The sequence below is a fragment of the Uloborus diversus genome, chromosome 4, assembly GCF_026930045.1.
Source record: "Uloborus diversus isolate 005 chromosome 4, Udiv.v.3.1, whole genome shotgun sequence".
Lineage (NCBI taxonomy): Eukaryota > Metazoa > Arthropoda > Arachnida > Araneae > Uloboridae > Uloborus > Uloborus diversus.
In genome coordinates this window covers 130,473,851-130,498,925 of record NC_072734.1, presented here as the reverse complement: position 1 = coordinate 130,498,925, position 25,075 = coordinate 130,473,851, and the positions used below count along the sequence as shown (strand labels likewise).

The 25,075-nt window shown below is 32.4% G+C and overlaps 1 protein-coding gene across 1 annotated transcript in view; it reads right to left on the bottom strand.

The window, feature by feature from the left end:
• Positions 1 to 24,535, bottom strand: part of LOC129219912 (tRNA dimethylallyltransferase-like) — a 53,513-nt gene extending 28,978 nt beyond the window's left edge. The window contains exons 1-8 of the mRNA XM_054854228.1: positions 24,363 to 24,535; positions 20,226 to 20,363; positions 17,840 to 17,938; positions 14,762 to 14,973; positions 12,179 to 12,321; positions 10,198 to 10,309; positions 8,354 to 8,472; positions 5,365 to 5,442 (exon numbers count right to left, since the gene is read on the bottom strand). Of these exons, the coding sequence (XP_054710203.1) occupies positions 5,365 to 5,442; positions 8,354 to 8,472; positions 10,198 to 10,309; positions 12,179 to 12,321; positions 14,762 to 14,973; positions 17,840 to 17,938; positions 20,226 to 20,363; positions 24,363 to 24,524 (1,063 nt within the window). The 5' untranslated portion in view covers positions 24,525 to 24,535. The remainder of the gene's footprint in view (positions 1 to 5,364; positions 5,443 to 8,353; positions 8,473 to 10,197; positions 10,310 to 12,178; positions 12,322 to 14,761; positions 14,974 to 17,839; positions 17,939 to 20,225; positions 20,364 to 24,362) is intronic.
• Positions 24,536 to 25,075: the final 540 nt, after the last annotated feature.

Sequence of the window (25,075 nt, the reverse complement as noted above, 5' to 3'; positions counted from 1 at the left end):
GAACCGATTCCGAACTGTGACTCTTACCCTATCCCCTCGTTTGTGCATTAACTATCAAGCAAATATTCATTGCTGATGCTTGAATAACTTAATCCAGTTGTGAATAATCTTTTTTTTTACCTGCGGGCCACAACTCACATTAATAGGAATCTCGTGGACCAGAACAAATATCAATCTTAATATATAAAAATCTTCTGTGCGGACGTTTGTCATCATAAGGCTTTTAAACTTCTGGACCGATTTTGATCAAATTTTTTGTGTGTAATTAAATTGTGGCAAGCATGGTTTCGAAGAGCGATGGAAAGAATCGGAAACGTTTTTGTTAATGAATTAATTAATTCAAACATTAGATGGTTATTTCTCCCAAATGATTGATATTTATTTTAACGTATTGTTGAGCGAGAACTGAAATAAATATTTAACCCGTTGCCAAAGGACAATAAGAAAGCCGCTCTGCTTTTTGTAATGAAATTTCCTACTGTGATGTCAATTGAGAATAGATAAAACGTAGAAAGAGAGTGAAGCCTTTATTTCTTAAAAGCAGCGATTTTAGGTCCCGAGATATATTTTAAAGTAAAGTTCTGGAAGGTTCACGCAAAACGTATGTTCTGTCGTCATAGTTGAACCATGTGACCGGTTCGGTGCTTTAAGTTTTCCTAACCAAATGATCAAAAAGTACCGTACCTAGCAACATTTGTTTCTCGGCTCAAATCCATCTGAGTTTTGGCACCAATGTCAAGAATACTTTAAGGATTATCAAACTAATCAGTACATTATTAAAGGAAAAGATGATGGAGTTTAAAGACGAAACAAATTTTATTTTCGTCCAGAAAAACTACAATAGGGCAGCTCTGTACACAAAAGATCAGTGCAGTGGAAGATCTTGAACTTTGGTGGAAAGAACAAATTAGGCAATATATGAAGTTTTAAAAGTTTTCGTTCAAAAGATCGAACCGCTAATCGGTCGGAGTTCGCTTCGCTCACTGACCGGCTGGATTACAGTAACGTGGTGGCTTCGCGACTTTGGCTATAAACAATCGAGTCGCATGATCATTTGTTTACAATTTAAAGCTACTGTTAATGTAATTTATTGTATTTTTTGCTTATTTGGCGAAAGATTTCAAACTGCAAAGAACTGATTTTCATTTTAAAGAGTGTTTAGTCATTTTAGTTGAAGAACGTATTTTTTTTTTTTTTACATCGGGAGTGGGGGTAGGGGATGAGTGATTTCCGCTTATTCATAGAACTGTTTTTACCTTTATTATTTTTTTAAACGATATCCTTTCGATTGTTTTATTCTTTTTCATATGGGGGAGGTTGCAGCGGGATTTCCAGTTTGTTCTAAATGGGTAGTTAGTTTTTTACCCTTAATATCTGAGGACGCTTTTTATCCTTTGAGTATGGCTGAAGGAACAAGCCATCAAGTCTGGAAGAAAAAATAGTTAATAAAAGCAACTGCTCAGTAGGCATTAGATAAATCAAGTTGTAATAAATAAACACAGTCTGACACCAAGCACAGCTTAAATCATTTTCTTGTTACTTATTTTTTTCAACAAAACGATTCAAACACTTGATAGTTTATTGAATTTTTTTAACTCTTCAATTTACAAAGTTTGAACAGAACAACGTCTGTCGGGTCCTCTAGTTTGTTTATATGATTTAAGTTTTTCTAGATAGAATGGGAAAACAAGGGAAACGAAAGACAATTACAAACCAAAATTGCTGTCTTAAATACTACATGCTTATTGTATTGCATCTGTGTTTCAGAAATCAATTTATGACTACTTGACTTTGAAATTCATAGCACCGAAAGAAGATGATTAGCAGTTCTGAAAGGTTTTAGAAGATATTTTTCGTTTTTTAACACTGAATACAACGACAGGGCACATGGGTCATCATTTGATCCGCGGGCTGTAGGTTGAGCACCACTGATTTAATCAATGCTCCCAGTTCATCAAAACATAGGATGGACTATAAATGCGGGCAGTATTGAAATACAATTTAGCACTATTTCCATTGCATCAGATATAATGTTCAAAAACTACTCTCCTGTACATGCCCGAAAACTCGGTGTTCTTCGAAGAGATGCAGTACATGCAAGACGTAAAATTCTTCATATACATAATTTTCCTCTAGTGACTGTAGCTGTATAAACTCAGAAGGAGGAAAATAACTCTCTATGCAAAAACAGGATAGATGAATTTAGTGATTCTGACGATGATACTTCAGAATGCTTCTTGAAAAAAACTATTTTTTGATGTACATACATAATGTTCTTAACGTACATGCATAATATTTTTAATGTACATGTATAATATTTTTTTATCTATTTAAAATTTGTTTGCCTCTTGCTTGTCAGTTTCACTCCTTTTCATGTATCTGTAATGGTCTGTAAAAAAATTATGAGACACTATTTTTTTTGTGAACATTGGGTTTTTTTTCATCTGTAGACACTAAGGATTCAGAACAATATCACTTTTTGTAGTCCCCAAAGTTGGCAAACAAAACCATGTTTTTAAGCATCTTTTCTGCCTTCGTCCCACAGCCTATACTAGCTCCTGCCCCAAGACAGAGGTGAGGTTCCCCTACCTACAATTTGTACTGGTTATCTCCAAATTTTTAATTTTGCCATTTAGATCCCTTTGCTTTTCACTGCCTCTTATGTGCTAGGTAACATAAAAGAAAAAACAGTTAAAAGAAAAAAAACCTAGAGCAACAGTAACTCATGTCTGTAATTCTGTTCAATACTACTTTGATACAAACAAGCTAATCAATTAAAAATCATATAAAAAGCACATAAACTGCAATGAGACCAGACTCATCCAAGATGGAAGTACCATTAAAAATAAAATAAATAAAATAAAAAGTTGAAAACATGATTAAGGATGAAAACACAAAATCTCAGAAATACAGAAATCAGTACAGAATGTAGCCAAAGCTCAAAAAAAATGAACAACTCACTATCAACATGCTATCAGTGATGCATTAAATACAACAAATGCAATGGAAATGAGAAGAAGGAACAATGGGAAGAAAAAAAAACAATCACTGTCAAAAGTTAAGCACGGAGGGGAAAAATGAGAATTGATGGATTAGTACAGCTTCAATTGACACGAAATGTGACAGGAAAGTAGCAAATATGTTTATGCAATGAGCAAAACAAAAAGTTACATACAGAGATGAAAACAATAGTACATTTTCATAAATTAAAAGATGACGTTATAATAGAATCATTTACAAAATATTGTTAAATTCAAACATACAACAAAAACCGACTTTAATAGAGTATGTGAGCACTGCTTATCTGCATACAATGTTTACAGCATGTAACCATGCAATTTTTTAGGTGATCAACCACCACAAAGTAGAGTAATCGCCATTCCTCCTGTAGAGCAGTTTCCAGCTCTGTGAGAGTTACTAGCAGTGGGAAATGTATACACACAGCACGGCTGAGGCATCCCAAAGATTATCAATGGGATAAAGGTGGATGGAGTATGCCAGTCAGTCCATACGTGCAATACCCTCACTCTCCAGGTAGTCATTGGCACTCATGTTCTATGGGACACTCATTATTGTCAATTCAAACGAAAGCAGGACCCACTGCTGCAACCTAAAGTCTCACAGTGGAGTCTAGGACTTTATTCCAATACCGTATAGCCCTCACAGAACCTCATCTGTAGTTATGCTGGTTGTTTCGATAACCCAACGAAACCCCTGCCCAGACCATGATACTTTGATCTCGGAATGCATGATATTCAGTGATGCTCTGGAGACGTTAACATGTGCCTTGTTCTCTTTAGACCCTTACTCGCCTATCATCAGGTTGCAGAGCAAATCTTGACTCATCTGTGAACATAACATTGCCCCAATCAGACACAGTCCAACTGACATGTTGGCGGCACCACTATAATTGTGCCCCTCTGGATTGGATGGAGAAAGGAACACAAACTCATGGTACATGGGAATGTAGCCTAATCATGTGTAGTCTTCAGCGCACAGTAGGGGCAAATGCAGGGCCGATCAAGTGAAGCTGGTGCCCAGGTCCAGAGTAGAAGTTAGTGCCCTCCCCCCCCCATGAGAAAATCCGCACAATTTTAAATTCAGTTTCAGTTATACTAGAAACCTTATATGAATAGAAACTACATTGAAAAATAAACCTAGGATTTGAATACCAAACACTTTATAGCCTAGTCACCTTACTAATCAGAGTTAAAATTGCCTTACCTTATGGTGAAAATGAGCAATTTTAAACTGCAAAAAAAAAAAAAATTCTTACTAATTCTGACATTAAGTTTTAAAAAGGCTTCCTTCTCGCTTTAACAGAGGCAAATGTCTCGATCACATCATCGAAACCTAATATTGATATCCTGAGAAACACAGCTTCTCAAACGATTTTTGGTTCTTTTCAAAAATGAACTTCCACTGGAACTGTTGCTGACGCGAATTTTTTTTTAATTTAACGAGTTTTTGAGCTGATTTTTAAAAAATTTTGAGCTCCCTCTCCCTTAAAGTTGAGATAAAGTAAAGGGAGCTTAAAAAAAAGGAAGTAAGTTAATTTAGGCAAGGCTATTTTGGTGGCCCTAAATTTGTGGTGCCCAGGTCCACGGACCCGCCGGACTGTGCGTTAATCAGACCCTGGGCAAATGTCGTCTTATCAATGGCCACTGCAACCATAGATGTCAGACGTGTGGAGATGGCTCTTCAATTCTGTTTGGCTACAACAGCAATATATCGATCTGCCGTGGGTATCGTAACGCTTTGGTGACCTGCCTGGGTCTTCGTATAACTGTTTTGTGCATTGGAAATTGTTTCTGTAATCGAGAACTGACAGAGTGATGAACGCCAAAGAAAAAAAACAACATTTTGATTGATTATCCTGTTCCAATGTGTCCAAAAGCACGGCATTGCTTAGAATCTTCCATTTGTTTTCTAAACGCAATATAAACATGTTTGTCTTAAAAACAAATCATACAAAAGTTCCAAACACCTTTTATTGGCACTCACAAGCAACTCATGTGACCCTTCACGATGTTGCCTTTTTTATACAACTGCCTTTTTTGCATATTTCTTGGTACAAAACCGTAATTGGCTGCTCTCCAAATTATTTGCATACTTCTATCTACCTCTGTAGTGAGTTCCAGCCTCTCCACTTTGGATTGGCTTCTGAAAATTTACATTTTCCTCTCTGTGCTTAGCTTTTGGCAGTGAGAGTAATAAAAGAAAAACAAAGGAAACAAATAATTATGATAAATGAAGAGGATAAATGTCATCAAAGGATGAAATTTTGGAGAACAAAATGTAAGAACAATTTTGGAATAAATATGCCAGAACATGATTTAAATATTTCACTAACAAAAAACTTACTTCTAAGAAATCTATTCTTGATCCACTTAACCTGTTTTTTGGCATACTTTTTGGTTGCAACTTTCATATCTTCAATTGCTAAGAAAGAAAATGTTTATAATAATTATTACATCGCTACACTGAAAAAAATTGTTTAGCAGTAATCAAAAACTATTTAACATTTTAAAAGCGATTAAAACACTAATTTATAAAGTTACAACTATTTTTTACTTTTGACAAGATCTAATTACATACATACTTGTAGATTTTGTCAAGCGATTGAAATCCTTTTATGAATTTCTGAAACTAAGGTAAACAAACCAGTAGTGGCCATTTCAAGGTTTGAAACACACTAGTCGTGGCCACAGTGAAGTACATTTTTAAACTGTGGGTCTACCATATTAATTACCTCTCTTGAGAAACTCAATGAGCGTAATATAGCCCAACTCTTCCTTAATCCTCCCATTTTCTAAAATGCCAGAATTTCAATTCGTTAAATTTTTTATTCATTTTATCCCAAACCCTCAAATTCGATCCAGTACTGGTCACTCCAAAATCTGAAAATTTCAGTAGCGACCATCTGACATTCTCCCATCCGAAGAGTTTACATACTTTAAATTCAAATAACTGATGAATAAAATTAATTCAATATGATAGTTATATTAAGTACCAATATATTAATCACATTATTATTGTTCATTTCTTTCTTCAAAGTATATAAGTAACCTTGAAGTGGCCACTCCTGAAGCACTGGCCACTACTGGTGGGTTTACCTTACATCATCGGCACTTAAAACAAGACTAAATGAACGGTTAACTGTTAGTTCAGGACCTAAAAACATCCATTGACCCAGCAGCAAAAAAATTTTAATGGTCCATGAGACTTTTATGTTTTCAATTTTTCTACTTTTGATTAATACCAGGTTTATAAAACTAGGAGATTTGTTAATTCTTTTTTTTATACTTCTGTTTCTCAACTTTATCAAAAATTATAAACAAATACTTTAACCAAAGGTCTATAATAAGTAATTAATCTTAAAATAAAATCGAGAATCATAATTCCATTACACTTCAGAAAAATTTGCAAAAATGTATGTGTTTTATCAGTGCATGACTTGCAAGTTTCCATGCTCAGGGCACTGTCTAATTTTCCTGCTCCCTTTAAATGATTGATTTATTTTTGACAGCGGCATTCTCGCTATGGGTGCCCCAGTACTTTCATTTCAATCAAAATATTTAAATGTTGTTTTAATAAAATAAAGAATAAAAGCATTGGAACAATTTAAAAAAAAGTAATTAGATGATTTATGGAAAATATTAATGCACCTTACAAAATACATGTCCAGGGCATGGACCCTAAGTGCCTGTGCAATAAAAAGGGCCTGTATTTTATAATTAATTTTGAAACTTTTTTCTTTTCCTGTAACAAATATTTCCTTACATTTGATTTATTAGTGCTTAGCAAAGCATACAAAAGAATTCAAGTATAAGGTTGATTACTACAGTTGAACTCGCTTATACTCGATTTTAAGAGAACCTAGATTTAAGGATTACGAGGAAATCAGAATTACTTGGTTGGTACTATGTTAAGTCTAAGGGAGCATAACTCGCTTTTAAAGAACAAAACCTGCTTAAAGCGAGCAATATTTTGGGATTCATAAAATATCTTATTTACTTTCAACTCAGTTTATCCTTTCTTGAAAATATTACTTCAACTTTCCAAAGTCAACCGAAAGTTAGTGATGACATGAGCATTTCTTGAAAAACAGTAAAGCAAAAAAGACAATAAAACCAGTTCAAAGCATATTAACTAACTTCCTTGGCACTGCACAGAAAAAAAAAAATCACACGCAGCAAATGCGTTTGAATTTTTACAATTTTTTCACAAACCCTTTTTAGGAGCACTAGGTTTTAACGAGCAAAAATCTCCGCTACTTTGCACTCCTTACAAGCAAGTTCGACTGTACAATGAAAATATATCAAAAAATCACCAGCCCTAAAACTGATTTTCTCCCATCTTTTAATAGGTTGCTTTTTTTTTTTTGAGGGACAATTTTAGAAAATTTGCATAAATAGGCCAGTCTCTGAAGCCAGCTGACAATTAGATCTGCAAATTGTGACAAACAAATCTGTATCCTCATTAGAAACAACCAGTGGCGCAGCCATGGGAGGGGTTTTGGGGTTAAAACCCCTCCCAGAACTTTAACACATTCATTTCCCCCGTACAAATAAAAGAAAAAGCAGAACTTAAACTTTTCCAAGCGAGATAGGTTTTAACAAGACAACATATCTCACTGTTTTAATAATCGGGAAGCAGTCGTAAATTCCAAATAATATTTCATGATGATTACACCTCTTCCACTTCACATTCTTAAAGACATTGATGTATCTGAAGAGGTTTTAAATGATAAAAAAAAAGTCACAAAAAATGAATATAAGATTAAAGTAAAACTAATGATTAATATACTATGGTTTTTCCCACTTTCTTTGTTTTAAAGTCATAGTGATATCAATACGAATCATTAATTATTTTTAAGCAAGTGTTATAACAGAATTATTACTTATTCATAGAATTTCGTTTTTTAATATATTGAATATTTTTGCATTAAAAATGAATGCAAAAGAAAGCAACAATTTTCGATTTTGAAAACCTCGCCCAGAAAAGTTTTGTGCCTGCGCCACTGGAAACAACACAACAACTTTTTGTAAATAAAACAAGACCTTCCAATAAAATTAGAAACTAGAAGACAGTTTCATTTTTAAAAAAAATAATATAAGGTGGGCAGGCATCCCCAAAAGAATCATTAAATAGATTGTTTAAAATAAGGGGTTGCAGACATTACATTATTATTTTGTTGAATCACTTGAATGAAAATATACTGCAGATTTAAAAAAAATCAACATTACTACCCTGAAAATTGCTTATGCTCAGTTTCAATTTCAGCATCCTTATTGGTGAAATTATATTTAGTTTTGAAGAAGAATTGCAGAACATATGAAACATATTTTACCATTTTTAAAAATCTTTTGACCAGCAGCAGTGTTTCTTTGTTCCTCTGACAAAATCAAATAATTATGGAATTCTTTGAAACCAATAGATTGAAATATTCCTTCTGTATATGATGGTGTGCTGAAAAAAGAAAATAAAAGTGTAAATAATTATAAATATAATTATAAATAAAATATTTTAATTTAAAAAATGAAATAAAATAATTTTAAAAGAAATTCAAAATTTCCACAACTTACAGCTTAAATATTTAAAATACTGAAATAGGAAATAGGCATACAGCTGGTAAAATAAACATGCTCTAAATAGTTTAGTATTTATAAATAATAATAATAATAATAATAATAATAATAACAATAATAAAAACACTCTTAATACAAAATAAAACATAAAATTCATTTTTCAAATGGTCTGCAGCCATCTTTTCTTTTTCCAGATAAATTCCAAAATGCATTAAAAATAAAATAAAATCATGCATTTGCAAGTAAGAAAACTGGAAAGATGAACAACAAGAAGAATTTGAGTTTTATAATGAATTGCCCAGGAAAATTTAACAAGTAAGTTATGAACAATATTCTACAATTTATAAAGTGAAAAGGTCATCTGTTAAATGCAAAGAGGAAGAGGGAAGGCATTTTTACCACAGAGAAGTAGGTTATTTTCATAAGTCAAGTAAGAAAAAAATAGCCTAGTTAAACGTTTTAAAGTACAGAATGAATAAACCATTATGTTGGAAATAATTTAATATTAGTTACAAAGTCATATAGTTTAGGGTTGGCGAGAACTGAAGAGAAAGTCTAGCTTAGAAGCAAGCAGGAGTATCCCGAGCTTAAATTTTTCGGAGGGCGGAAGTTGTCAATTTTGCTTAAGAGAACTCCAGATTTTGCCAAATGATGATCATTTTGCTGAATCATTGGATAAGGACATTTTTGGGAGGTCACAGAGACATTGGCATTTGACATGTTAATAATGTACAAATGATCTTGATTAATCAGAAACCATTGTGATAATTTTGTAAAACAAAAAAATTACATAAGAATTTTTCAGGTAAAAAGGTCAGGTTAGAGTTTTAAACATTAATACTCAAAACCTTGAATCTTATCAGTGCATGCTGATCTTTTAGCATTGAAATAACATGGTATCATATAAAAACTAAAAACTTTTGCTATCAGCAGAAAACAAAGTTGCTACTAGTATTTTGTAAAATTAAACAAATTTCAAACAAGTAAAAACAAGGATAATATACAAGTAATAGGGTTGCCAACTTGGAGAAACAATTTGAGGAGCATCTGTGGTGATTTTGGGGAGCTATTTGAAATTTTGCGCAGCAGCTCAGGATTTTGTACAAAAATCAATAAAAAATATTAAACCTATCAAAATTTGTTTTTGATCTTTGATGATCATTTTAAGTACTAGCCTCAGAATAATTATTTCTAAACACTTTAACCCATTAAACACTATGTCATGTGCTTTAAACATTATGTCATGCTTTGAATATAAGGGTTTAACTTTCATATTTACTTGTTCTGCCATTGGAAATTTAAAAAAATATTTACTCGTACATGCCTAATAAACTAGCAAAATATAACAAAAATAAATTTAATTTTGTAAATATCTTTGCTAAACCTGGTCAGAATAAAGATCAAACAGGAAATGCGGGGCAAAATAACTTTTTTGCGGAGCTTCGGAGTTTCGCTATTTTTGTGGAGCAGTTGGCAACCCTGCAAGTAATAATGATTTTTACAAGTAATACTCTAAGACAGCTGTACTAGTGATTTGTGGCTAAAAAGAGAGCATAAGAAAATTTTACAAAATTTTTTAAAATGATGTTGGATCATTTTAGCTTACCCATGGCACAATAGTTTGCTTTCATTATATTGTTTATGGAATTCAAGCAATTCATCTATTAATCCTTTTTCTAACATTTCATCCACACGCTCATCAAGACGTTTCTCCAGTACTAAACAAAAAGAAGCATGAAATGAAAAAAAAATTGTATACATTAAATTTTTAAATACAAATAAATCACCTTATTTATAAATATAATATGAAACTCGAGCTTTACAATTTGCTAGAATTTCTATACATTCAAGATCTATATTTGACATTTGAGGAGAAATTAATGAATTAATTCAAAAACTATAAAATACATGGATTTAAAAAATCATTTTTATAAAACAAAAGAAGTAAATACAGTAGACCATTTGTATCTAGTTTCGGCAGTATTTTCACCTTTTCATGCTGTTAAAACATGGCACTTTTTTATTGAAAAAAAACTTTCTTTTCACAGCTTCCCAGAGTTTTTCAATTAGCTTTTGATAAAGAACCCCATGTTGCTCTACTAAACTAACTGGCTTATATTGGAATTTGTGGAAAACTTAAAATTTGATTAAAAACCGATTTACTGGGAGAAAACTAAGAGCAAAGGGTAATTATTCTCAATAAACTGATACTTTAAGTGGGGTCCAACAAAGTTCAGTTTTCAGGTAATTGTTTTGAATTGTTTTTATTAACATCATTAGTGAAAGGCTTTCTGTGAACATTAATATTTTGCAGACAGTGTCAAAGTCATGGAGGTTCTTCTTGTGATGAAGAACAAGTAAAACAACCTTTTAGAGGATTTATATCAGGTACCTAAGTGAGCAGACCCAAGTGGTGTAAGTTGTTCAATGTTGAAAAATGTGATAGAAATAAGCATGCAAAATATCACTTACAGGGATCTAACTTAGATGAAGAAAAAACAGTAGTTTATCTGGGTGTCTTAATCAGCAGGGACTTTAAATTTAGTCAGTAGTTTCAATTGAAGCAAAAAACACATAAGAAGCCTTTAAGGGTGTATTACAAGTATTTCTAAGCAGCAGAAAAGACGAGAACTAAAAACAGTTCGTCAAAAAATCCCTATGGAAGTTCTGCGACCATTGATGAATGATATGTCTCTAAAACTCTATTTTATTCACCTCTTCCAGGATATTTTACTTAAAAACTGAAGCTATAAGCAGTGAGCATTAGGAAAGGTTTTACTAAGGTATCTTTACAATGGAACGCAGATATCAGGGTGGGTCATTGGGCTGAGTTAATGCTCACCAAATGCTGCTGATCTATTAAAAGAGATGGTCCTTCTTTGTTGTACAAAAAGTAATCGAAAATGAAGCATTCACAGTAATAAGCCAAAAGCAACCACTGCTTTTGGAAAAATAAACATTGTTTAATAAAACAAGACCTGTTTAATAACATTTATTGAGCAAGATTTTTTTTCCTTTTTAACATTACCCTCAAATCAATGTGCGGCTGTTGTGCATCTTTCTCAAGTTGGATATTGTGTATAATGAACACAAGAGCCAGTAAAATAAATCCACTACCATATTTGTTTTTATCTCTACCCAAAAAATAGTAGAAATTGACTATTTAAAACCAGGTTGCAGATAAAAAGTTCTTTTTTGCTGCATAGTGAATCGATTCATAGTCCTGTATACAAATGTCCTATTAATAATTGAGGCATTTTAATTGTTAAACTATTTTACTTGCAGAAAATCCGAGGTCAAAAAGCTGTTTACCCATCCACCTTTTGGCTTCCATCGTAAAAAAAAAAACAGATTCAAAATGTTTTGTTTAAATAAAAATCTTTTGCTCCATTTACAAAAAATTACCAATCACAGAAATAGATAGAGAAATTGTTTTCCAAACAACTAAAATTAACTTTCTTTTCTTTTTTTCTTTTTTTGAGTGTTACAATATTTATTAGCCATCCAAGTAGTATTGAGGAACATACAAGATTATAAGGGCTTTATGATATCACCTTTATGAAAAACACAATATGATTATTGGTTACCTTCTTTCTCACATTGTATCCACAACATAACAGAGTTCTGGTATCTGAGGGGACCTCCTAACGATGAACCACCATTTTGGCTCCTCTGGCTGGCAATCATTTCACTATGAGGACTTTTGTGCTGCTGATACACTTGCAGACTTCTAAATATAATGAGAAATTAATTTAGAAACATCTTTACTTCAAAAAGAGACAGAAAGAAGTACATTATTTGTAAGTATTTAAAACAATCTTAAGAAAATATTTTTTACATGGTGTCTTCTGATCTGATGATCCAAAATTCCAGTATGTTTTCATTATTTACAGCATGAAATTTTTAAAATGTCCAATATCATATCAATTATATTAATTTCATGTTGAATGAGTAACAAAATAATACATGTCCCTTTAGTAGTGTAATTTGAAATTGATACTTTTCTTCACATGTGTGTTTTTAATTTAATCATCACATCGATATTTATCGTGAAATTCATTTTTTTGTTCTGAACTAATTTTGTACTTAAAAAAAATAATGCAGACTTTAGTTAACACTGCATTTTTCTATCTAAAAATCTCCCTTCATACCTAACAGCTCTTTGAGCCACCTAATGTTTTCATCTGTATACGACAATAAGTGAAAAAATACGAACGGCTATAGCAAACTTAAAATTGCAGAGACATTGAATTTCTCAGAACCAGATTCAAATAACTGTTAACGTGTAAAACTACAACTAATCACTTCATATCTAGGCAGGGCCCAATACAGGCTGATTTTACTACCATTTTTTGGTACATTCAGAAAAATCATATTTTTAAATCGGTACTTTCACAAAAATCAAGTAATAAAATCGGCAGCTTCACTAAACTAATTTTGAAAATTGGCACAGTCCCAAAAACAATATGAAAAAATTGGGAGTTTAACAAAAAACTATATTTTAAAATAGAAAATTTGTTTGTCTGTTCAAAACAAAATTTACTCATCGAAAAAAATACGAAAGCTATTTATATGAACAATCATTAAAGTAACAACTTTTTTGTAGTATTTTAACTCATTTTTAGCCAATTTTCCCCTAAGTGCATTGCCGCAATTCTTTTGCTGCCATCTGCTTTGGGTGGCAGTTTTGCTGATAATTTCCTGAACTGAAAGCAGTATAAAGCCTATTGAGCTGAAATATGATGATATTTTTCGTACCTCTTAGGCTTTTACCCCCCCCCACCCCCCTCACACCAAAGAAAAAAGCTCTTTGAAATAATAGTAGATGACATTTGCACTTGTCGAACTAAAATTTAAGTTTTTTTCAATTTTCTATGATAAAAAATAGAACATGCCAATAAAAAATCACAAAAACAATGCTGATAAAAAAATAAATAAATAAAATATAACTTTTACAAAATTAGAATGATGATGAAATACTTTCACAAAAATGGAGTGAGAAAAAATTCTTGGATTGGTCCCTGTAAGGAATAATTGCAAGCAAGTATCAAACCACTTGTTACAGCATCCAGTATATAATGATCAGTTCAGTATTTGCATCCAATTGTTTGCAGGATTTTATTTTTGCCAATCTCAACTACAAAATCTTTGTGTTAACAATTTTACTTAAAAATTCAATTTGGATCTATATATTAACATAAATTTGTGTTATCTTTATAATAATAAATCAATACTGTCAGCCCCGCTTAATTGGGTAATGGATAAAAGAATACATTATGCGAATAAAACCTCCTGGAACAGAATATTTCCCCATAGACGCAATGGTAAATATCCCCACTTAATCGAATAATTTTCACAGATAATCGAATAATATAAATCAGCTTTTGCAAATATTTTTGCTGATTTTTTTTTTTTTTTTGAATAAGTTAGAAATGAGTCAAGTGAGAACAATTGTTGCAGCAAAATAATGAAACAATATTTTCACTGTCAAAGGGCGAGACATTTTTTTTTTATTTTCTATCAAAGCATTTTCTCTATTTTATCTAATTTCTTTTGTTGTAGCCATTACAAAAAAAATAAATAAACAAAAAAGTGTAGTCGATAATTAAATAACACCAAGAAATAAAAACATTTCAGACAATATTAAAAAGTGATAAATATCAAATGTAAAACATGACAGAGGAGGAGGGGAGAAAAAGAGTTAGATAAATGTTCCAAAAGACCTCAAGCAAGCAATCCACTTTTACAGAATTTTTTTAAAAATATAATGTGCTGAAAGAAGGTGTTAAAACAAAACGTTTCATAACTCAAGTTGTTAGTCACTTTTTTATAATTTTCATTGCAAATTATCAAACAATTTTGTTATTTACTTAGCTTATTCCAATTTTTTTTATCATTTTTATTTTTTTCACCCATAACACCAGTTGATTCTTTTATATAGCGATTAATTTGTTAATATTAAGTTTTAAGTCAAATGTTGTCCATTTAAAAAGGTTAAAAAAATCCCCACTTTATCAAATACCTCGCTTAATCGAATAATATCTCTTGGAACCGACAACATTCAATTAAGCGGGGCCGACAGTACCAAATATTTTGTAAGATGGAATACCTCCACGTTTCCGCAACAACAGCAATGGTTTGCAGTACGAGGAAAATGTTTGACAGAATACCTGACAATTTTTCTACGATCTTGAGGATGTATCGTATTTGCCATCACAGGATCAACTCGTTTCAATGCTTCATGTAGCACTTCTCCCGAAAATTTTTGGACAGAATCAAAGTTAATTTCTTGACTAAAAATGTCTTCTGCGCTAGAAATAGGAGAACTGAGTTTTTTGGTGCAGATATCAACATCTTCATGTAAAAGCCTAGTATTTACAACCTGAAAAGTAATAATATCAAATTGTTAAGCGAATAGTTAATAACGAAATATTTTACTATCAAATAACTACACTAATGCAAATAAATTTAGTCTTTACAACAAGTCAATTTGCAAATTTGGTTAAATAAAAATGCTTGAATTCTAGATCCAGGAGTTAAAATTTATCCTTTATCAATTCTGCTGCTAGCTAACCACTTTGTTCTTCCTGCTATCATGCAATTTAAAAAAAAAAAAAAAAAGAAAGAAACTTCTGCTGAGATCCTATATGCAGCTTTTATACAGTTACTTAGTGACCTGTAAAACCAGGAAGAATTGAGGAGTACAATTTTGAAACAGCAAGGCAATAATTTAAAAAAAAAAGACACATAAACTTGAAAAGCCTTCATAAGATAAATGCAGAAAATGAGCAAACTTTTGAAATTAAAGTTTAAACACATTGTTTAACTGGTAATATATAATTTTTTTTGTGACTGTATAGATAAAATTAAGACATGTATTTGAAAAGCATCTGAAGTCTGGGGGTAAGGAGATGGACCTTGAACAGGGGCAGATACAGACTACCATTTTAAAAGGGGTCATGCTCAAGAACTTCCTTCAAATCTGAAGGTATCTTCATGAGATTTTAAGCCCATGGTACTAATTTTATTTCTTATTATTATTTTTTTTTTTTTTTGCATTTGCAGCGGGAAAATAAACTTTTATGCAACAGCCAAATAACTCAAGGTTGAACCTTTCCATCCTTTGGCGGAACCCCAGTGTTCCACAGAACCCACTTTGGGAATCACTGCTTTAGTGAATAAACTATGTGAAAAAAAGAGCTTTTGTGAGAGTGACCATCTGTTTGAACCTATAAAAGCATTTTGCATGTTTCTTAATCGGGGCCCGACTAAAGTTTTTGAAGACACTGGGCACAAAATTTATTTGGTGCCCTCCCCCCCCCCATGTCCAGAGCTTATTTTATATAGAGAAGCAATAAAATATCTTGATAACTTGCATATTAACAAATCTGTACTAAATTTGGCAATACCTTATATTACAAAATATATGCAATATAAAAAATACAATTGACATAGTATAGCAATAACTAAACATGAAAATATAAGATGTCATCAAACTTTGCCCATTGCAGTAAACTATTAATATGAAAAATAACTATGGTATAACTTTTAAGTGTTGTAAATATAGAAAAAACTTGGAGTGGTTTTAGGGTTTGCGAAAGAGATTCAATTTTTACAGGATTTTTCTTTTCTTTTCTAAATTTAAAATTCACATCTTGCTATAGTGCGGTATGGAATGAGACCAAAATCAAAATTTTACCTACAGATTTGGTTCTCTCCAAATAATGGTGCCCTGGGCCTAAGCCCCATGCCTTAACCTGACCCTGTTCTTAATTAATGCTTCAGTTTAGTATAACTGATATTGCATAGTATGAAATTTTATCATCATAGAATAGAGGATTACATCTCCGTTTATGTAAGCACTGAGAAAAGTTGAAACATTAAAATTGCTACTTTTAAAAGTGGCAGCTAATAAAACTGCATCTGCCACCCACTGGCTACTAACCAAATTCCCCAATTTTCACTTAAATTAATCCCCCCCCCCCCCAATTAACACTTCAGGAAATTCTCGGGACTGGGTGATTCAGTGCTTCATATCTTTACTAAAAATCATTGAGTAAAGCATAATAAGATTTTTAAAACAAGGGTCTGCAAGCATACACAACCGAGGCCACCATTTGGGAAGGGATACCAGAACTATAATACCGGGGCCTGGAGCTTTGGGGAGCCCACACGTTCATGAAACTATTTTTCAAATAAAAATGTTAATAATAATTTCATTGAAAAAAATTAAGCTATTTCAGGAAAGATTTATTCAATTTCTGAATTTCTCAGAAAATGTGGAATTTGATATTACTCGAGATTGGTGAACTTCCTTAATAGACGGAATTCCATTAGAAGATTGCAGAGGACAAGTGTTTGACAATGGGTCAGACATGAAGGGTGTTGTGACAAGAGTCAATATCCGAATAAACCAAAACCCACTTGATCTATCTTCATTGTATGGCACCTATCCATTAAATTTAATTGGACTAAATGCTGCTTATGCATTTTCTCTTGATTCATTACCATAAACTTGCTGGAGTTAATATATCTCACTTATCTCAAACATGATAAATTACATTTTTGCTGTATAAAGACACTGTATTTAAAAACATATTTTTGTGCAAACCTTAAATTAGTTTTTTAATTTGCATTAAAATTTAAAAATTTAGTTATAAACAACGAAACAATGCAATATCACATATGATGTGAATACAATTTTAAACATTTTATTTTGAAGTTAGTAAGTGTATGAAAGAGAGGAAATGAAGTGACGGTATAAACATATGCAATGGCGGGATCATGGGGAAGGGCCCAGAGTTAAAATTGGCACCGGGCCCATTGCTAGTAACGGCGGCCCTGTACACAACTCAAAACTATCTGCAAGTATAAAAAAAAACAACACAGAGGGTAAATAAGGTTTTAGTTACATAATGACTTTTACTTTTAATCATGTATCCATGAAAGCAAGAACTAAACTTTTTTAAATCAGTTTATCAGCAAATTTTCAAGGTAATCATTGTATAATCTTGGCATTTTAATAACTAACAATTATCAAACGATACAGATTTGCAGCAAATAAAAGCACAGCAGTTAATTAATCCATGCACGTAGTGCATTTGTATTATCTAGCTAAGGTTTACTTTACAGTTATTCTGAGGTTTAGGTACTACTGTTGCTCTGAGGTGGCAGGTCTCTCAGCTAACAAATAAAAAAAGCAAGAATAATGTAAAAGTTCAAAAAAAATAAAACTTTTCTTTTCTTACCTGGGGACTAATAAGTACCTCCCATAACACAGATTCTATGTAATAGTTCGTACCTCCAACAATGATAGGAAGTTTCTTCTCTTGAAGTAATTTTTCTGTCTAAAAGGAACTAGAGTAAAGGAATTTAAGATAACACTTGAGATTGAGCATGAACATCAAAACATGGCTACAAAGTGAAACTGAATGAATATAATTTAGAGCCGCAATGAGAATGAATGCTCCATGAAAACATTTAAATTATTTTCTAAAACAAATAAGGCTGGTATTATTTGTGCTACAAAATGGATAAATTCATTAAAATAGATCAAAGGCACAAAAACATGGCAAATCACACAAGCTTAGCTTGGGTGATTAGCAGAACATTCATGATTTCTCTTACACTGGTACAATAAAATCAATAGATTAGCAGAGATGCCAAGCTTAAGATTTAAAAAACAGGACCACTAGTAGAGGACTAAAATAGAAATACGAAAACTTAGAACTTAAAAACACAACTTTGACAAACAACACTTCTGTAATTTGTAATGCCTTTTTCCTATTTAGTCAAAGGATACAGTCAGATCTCAATAACTCAAAGTTTATAACTCGAATATTCCATATCTTGAAGTTTTCATTGGGTCCCAAACTCGAGACTGTTTCGGAAACTTAACATAACTCGAATGTTTTAGCTGGTCCCTTGGGACTTCGAGTTATTGAGAGTTGTATGAGAGATATAGAGTATGTAAACAATTTTACAGATGAAATGAATGTAATAATGAGAAATTTCTTTATGTTGCCATTGTTGGAAAAAATTTATTACCACTAAAATAGTTATTTTCAAGAAGTTAAAAGAAAGATTTTTTTTTTTTGAAAAGGCAAGAGAAATACACAAAAATCTCGTTGCAAAAAAAACAAGAAGTTCCGTCTAGAACTATACGAGCCTACTTTCCTGTATATCCATACTACTTTCTAGTACCTGATCAATATTCTCAAAAATAGCTAAAATCACAAATCATTTCAAACATATTTTTGCTAATTTCTAGGAACAAAGTATTCCTCACACATCTAAAAAAATTTGATGCGTAAAAAAAAAGCAGCATATTTTAAACAAAGCAGCTAATACACTTTTTTCCTTTAAAAAAAATTCTTTAACAGTTTTCAAAACGAAAAAATAATAATTAAAATTATTAAGCTTATTAAAATAAATACATCATACTAAAAAAAAATAGTTTCTGTTTCCCCTGTTGCCAAAAATAATTTTTTTAATGAATTAATGCACTTACCAAAATAAATAAAAACAATAAAATGTCAACTTAAAGAAATACTTTTCATTGTCAAAAAAAAAAAAATCGTCTGTATTATGTAGAAACATAAATGACTTCGAGTTTATTCGCCGAAAACTGAATACCTAAATTAAAACTTTAGCATGAAAATAAAAACAAATCATACCAACAATAATTATTTCACAGTGAAAACCATAGCTGCGGAGTCGAAGTTAATCTCATTTTGGGATAATGGAGTCGGAGACGAATATCCAAGAATCGGAGTCAGTCATTTGTCCTCCGTGTATAAATTTTTGCCAAAGCTACGAAGACAGAGTCGAAGTCGGGGAGTCTGAGTCTGATTAATTGTAGGCCACAGGAGTCGGAGTCAGGTGCTTCTAAATTCTCGGAGTCGGAGTCTGGCGTCTAGAGCTATTTCCAACAAAATTTGTTTGAAATAAATCCGCCTTCAAGTACGGAATCTACATTGACTTTCAGTTTCCCCATAGGCGCTAATGTTAAGTTTTTTTGAACTGATCAAAATTGAACAAAAAATAGTTCAAATAAAAAAGTGAAATATGGGAATGAGGTGTCCTAGCCGAGATCTTTTGAACAAAAAAAGGTTTGTTCGAATCGGACTATTCAATCAAAAGTTATTAGAGGGGGACAGCCAGACATTTTTCTCCATCTCAATACCCTACTTTCCAATTTTTAATTTTTCGATATTTATTTAATTATTTTATTTATTTTTGATTTTTTTTTTGTTTTTCGCCACATTTTTAAGATGCATTAAGCCTTCTTTCATGCTTTTTTCTTCTTTTTCTGATTTTTACTGGGAAAGTAGGCTAAAAAGTAAGAGAAAAAGTCGATGTCCCCATAGGAAGCGTCTGGCACTCCAATACCACTGAATTTCGGAACCAGTGGATGCCGCAAAATGTCCACAGGGTTAATATACATAATGTAACAGAGATTGGTCAGGGTGCCATGAGAAAATTCTTATTCTTTAGAAGCTGCTGCGAGCAGTCACTGAAACTACTTTTCAAAGTAAGAAAGTTCCAACTATAATGGAAGACATTTTTCAAAGTTCAACTTCACTAATAAAATTAGTTGTTTCTTTTTCTTTTAACTAACACAGAAAAGGATACAATTTTTAAAGCTTGGTTACGAAAATCAACTACAGTATACTGCTTAGGAGGATCAATCACATTTATTAAATGATGAATGGCTTCTTTCTGCTCATCTTGAGTTACTTTATTGGTGATTATGTCCAACCCTTTATAGACCTAAAATTAGAAACACTAAACAGACGTGAATTGAACAAATATTAAATAGTGCAGAGCCGTTTCAACCAACAACTAGGTGACAAACTTAAGGTGGCAGTTTATTCGGAGGAGGGGGACAGCAACGACAATAGGGAGGGGGTCAAGGGGGCGACTGCCCTCATCCTCACCCTGCACCTTTTATGGTTCATTCATTTTATTTTCCAATTTAGAAACCAAAACTAGAAATTATAAAAAAGCAGAAGTGTCAAAATTTTCAAATCATAATTATTTTTTACTTGTGTATCTGTTTACCAAACATTATTAAGCACAAGCAGTAACTTTTAGTTTATGTATTCATTTAGATATTAGTAAATCAATTGTTTAAACAAGCTATACTTGCTTAATGAAATTATTACCAAATGTTTGTGACACCTCAAAGTACTCTGGGGTAAATGATGTAAGTCTAGCTGATGTCTAAGTGTGTCCTTGCGGGAAATTATGTTCATAATTCATCAAAATCTTAAGTAAGATGTGAGCTAAGCGGTTAGATTTGCATCAATTAACCACTCATATGCTCTCAAAACCAGCCTTACAAAAATTTTTACTTTACTGGTTTTTTTGCCCCCCCCCCCCCCCACTTTTTAGTCCCAATTGCTGTCTCTGGAGGGGGAAGGTAAAAAGGCTAATGACATAAGGGCATGAACCTGTTCTTCCTTTAAAAAAAAATTGAAAACACAGTTTTAATAAAGAAATAAAGATAGACATAGGCAAATCTCATGATGGGGGTCTAATTTTTTGCATTGTTCCAATTTTCAAAATATACATGATTGTTGTGTACCACTCAGATTACCTAGCCCGAGTAGCAATTGCTCGTCAGTTGAAGGTTGTGAGGAATGGCTTTCATTTTAACTAGCACCATTTAGGTCGAAGTTTGAATTCGGTCGGACATCACATGATAGGTGGAAGAACAATCAACATTTTGCAATTTAGAACCATAACAGAAACTGATTTCCTGGTTGAAATACAGCATATATAATGGTTTATTTCAATGGGTTAAGTTAGCTATGAAAATCCAGAGCTGGCAATCAATTTCTGAAATAAAAAAAGAAGGAATTTTGAAAAAGAAAAAATGAGATTTTAAAGGACTGTTGACACAGTCGGTAAAAAATAGGCTTGCCAGACATCCCGGTTTTCAGATAAAACTCCGGGGTCCGGCCGGTTTACGTCATGCCCTGGAAAAAGATAAATTTGTTTACAGGTGACCAAAAAAGTCTAAAAATAATTAACTGGGAAGGATTATCTGTGATAATTACTTTATCAATTGTAACATTGACTCGAAAAATTAATTTCGGATTAGCTTGTAAGGATTTTTACAAGAAGATTAAATTATAACCAAAAAAAAAAGGCTTTCTGATAAAGTCCTTGCCAATTAAAAGTACATGTAATTATTGTTAAATTTTTTATTCCTCATTCAAAGTGTTTCTTCTTACTAAAATAACTTGTAAATATTAACATGCAAGAAGTAAAAATCTTAAATTTATCTACATGTGTCATTTCTTATTACCTTAGTCTTAGTTCCTTATTAGTAACCATTTACAATCAACCCTCGTTTATCGCGGTTAATTCGTTCCAGGCTTTACCACGATAACTGAATTTCCACGAAGTAGGATTCTGTATTTATAAACGGAATATTTACCAAACTAGAGTGCATAAACTTACTTAGGACAATTTAAATAGGTTTTTAACATAGTTTGAGCCCTTTAGACAGGAAACAGCAGCCTTAGCCACAATTACATTTGCATTATTTAATATATTACACAAAATATGAGAAAATGAGATATACTAGACGTAATCGATATCAGATAGTTATTATTGGGAAATAAAACTACATACACACATGCATTTCTTACACACTACTATTAATCTATGAAAATATCTTAACTTGTTCGACGAAGAATTGCCAGTTAGTGACCGTACGTGTCCCGTACTTCTACATTTATCCTCATCAAAGGCATTGCGCATGTAACTTAAAAAGCTAGTACACTGTTGAATACCATTTGCAGATTTATTTATTCTCTAGTGATATATACTTTCCAGTTATGGTGTTTAACGGTTGAAATGAAATAGTGATTCGCTACTTTCTTCGGAGATTTTATTCCTCCCCTCTCTCAACTGGGTACAACTACAGCCCCTCGGAAGAGCTTACTTTACTTGAAAGACATACTTTGTTATTCTTTTGTAGGAAAAAGTTTACACGAGTGCATAAAAAAGGCTAATTACTATATTTGAAAAAAAAAAAACCACGATGTAGTGAAGCCGCGAAAGTCAAAGCGCGAAGTAGCGAGGGATGATTGTACTCATAGCATTGAGAATGAACAGTCATGTAAAATACTCTAAAGCCAGCCAGGAGTGTGTACTTTTTGAACACTCGCGATGCTGAGGAAAGAGGGGGGGGGGGGGCATTCTGCTGTCCCGCTTGAACTTTTCAGAAAGTTCATCTAGCAAGCCTAGTCTTAGTTCCTTCTGGCACTAACTATCTGGCAAGCCTAGTAAAAACCCAAGTTTTCGCCAACCAACTTGCCCAAAGTCCATAGTATTCTTGTCCTGTTTTTTAAGCACTTTTATTATACTTGGCCTGTTTGTCACGGAAAAATCTGAGGCCTGGTTTTGCTTTGCAACTAAACCACTTAGAGACTTTGGGATTTCACTAAATGATTCGCTTAATCTTAAGGTACAACTTAAAGATGAAAAATCAAAATTCTACAATAAAATTATTATTTCAGTTAGAATGGAAAACAGCAAATTTCATGTAATTTCCTCATTAAATGTTTAAATATAAAACCCGTTGTTACAAATTGTGTTGCCTTGCAACACTAATGTTAAAAGCAATCATAATGAAAATTTTGAATCAAGGCTTCTCTGAAGCAAGCATGAAATTAGCAAGCATAAATAATCTATAGAGAACAAGGATTAAATTTTAGTGCCAACAGCTTAAAGTTTTAGACACGTATATAGGTTTTTTCCCATTTAGTACGGAGCATGTATATGAAAAAATAAGGTGAAGTTTTGTGAGGGTAAAATTATTCTATTTCTGAAATACATTTATGCTAAAAAGAATAAAATAACAGAATTTTTAAAAAAATACTAAGTACTTTTCATGAGACACTCAAAAGGAGAAAATAACCTTGCTGGGTCAGAAAGAACAATTTAAGCATTCCTATAGTTTTCGAAAATTCTAAGAAAAGGATACCACAAATGAAGAAAAGTGCGGCTCAAGTCATTTCAAACCAATTTTTCCCAATAAGAAAAATATGCATGTTTGAACACTCAAAGTTATGATTGAAAGCTAGATAATGATAAGAAATTCTCTTCATGACTTGAGCCACACTTTTCTTTGTTTGTTGGGTCATTTTCTTGGAATTTTCGAAAACTATAGGAGTGCTAAATAAAATTGTCCTTTCTGACCAAGAAAGGTTATTTTGTTCTTTTGAGTGCGTTATGATAAGTGCTTAATATTTTTTAAAAAATTCTGTTATTTAATGAAAAACAGTACGTTTTTTTTTTTCAAGGAATATGTGTTTTTTTTTTTTTTGAAAGGTGGGGGGTTTTATTAAGACCTTGAGAAAATTTAAAAAGTCCATCTGACTTATCCAGTGAGAAAGCAGGGGGAAATATTTTCATCTTACTAGCACCAATTTTTGTGAAAATGGTACATATATGGCATTTGACACTTCATTTCAGAAGAATCTGTTTGTGAAGAAAAGCAACCTAAATTTTAGTAGGAAAAGTGCAATGTCACCTAAGCTATGCTTTTAATTGAAGTAAAGTGTTAAAAAAATAGTAATCCAAATCGTTAATCATTCCGATAATTATGAGCATTGCAAAGTTAGACCGTAGTACAATGATATTAAAAAGGGGAGGTATTTTAAACTCTAGCCGAGGGCGGCAGAGAACCTTGAAACAGCCCTAACATATAGAGTAACTTGCTCTCGATAAATTTTATAATAAAACATGTCAAACCTGCATGGAATCAGCACTAATAATTTCTCCATTGAATTTTTTCGCTAGTTCAATACCTAATTTAGATTTGCCAACACCAGTGCACCCTAACACAGCAACTATCGGAGGGTAAGGGTAAGATATCATTTTTTTCTTATTTAAACTTGAAATTACTTTGCCCATTCGCAATGTTTACATTCGGCCGAGACTCGGCTGCCGGCTGGCTGGCAGCGGAAGCACCACAGCTAGGCTGCCGGCTGGTTCACGTGACCTGTTTGACGGGTTTTTCACGTCACTGTACGGCAACGGAAACCGAACAGATGTTTGTTTACAGATTGGAAGTCGTATTGTAGCTACGTATCAATTCGTGTATATAATTCAATGTTACTTATTTAATAAAAATATCGACGAGTTCATGATAGTTTGAACCGATACAGGTTTGTACTCTGTGATTACCTACTGCTACCATTAAATTTGTTCTTTTGTTTGTGAACGAATGAGTCTATAAACTTGAAACTTCTCATGAAGCCTATTTTTTTTCAATTCCTTTTATTAGTGCTGGCATGACACTAAAATGAGGCTTTCTGTTTGTTTGCTTGAATTGCTCACAGCAGGCTTCGTAATTGTCCTGATTATCCTGATAAAAAATATTTTGTCATGAGTATTAACTTTTTGTCCTGATGATCCCAACAAGTTTTCAGTTTGTTCCTTGGGAAAAGTACCTAATTTATTCA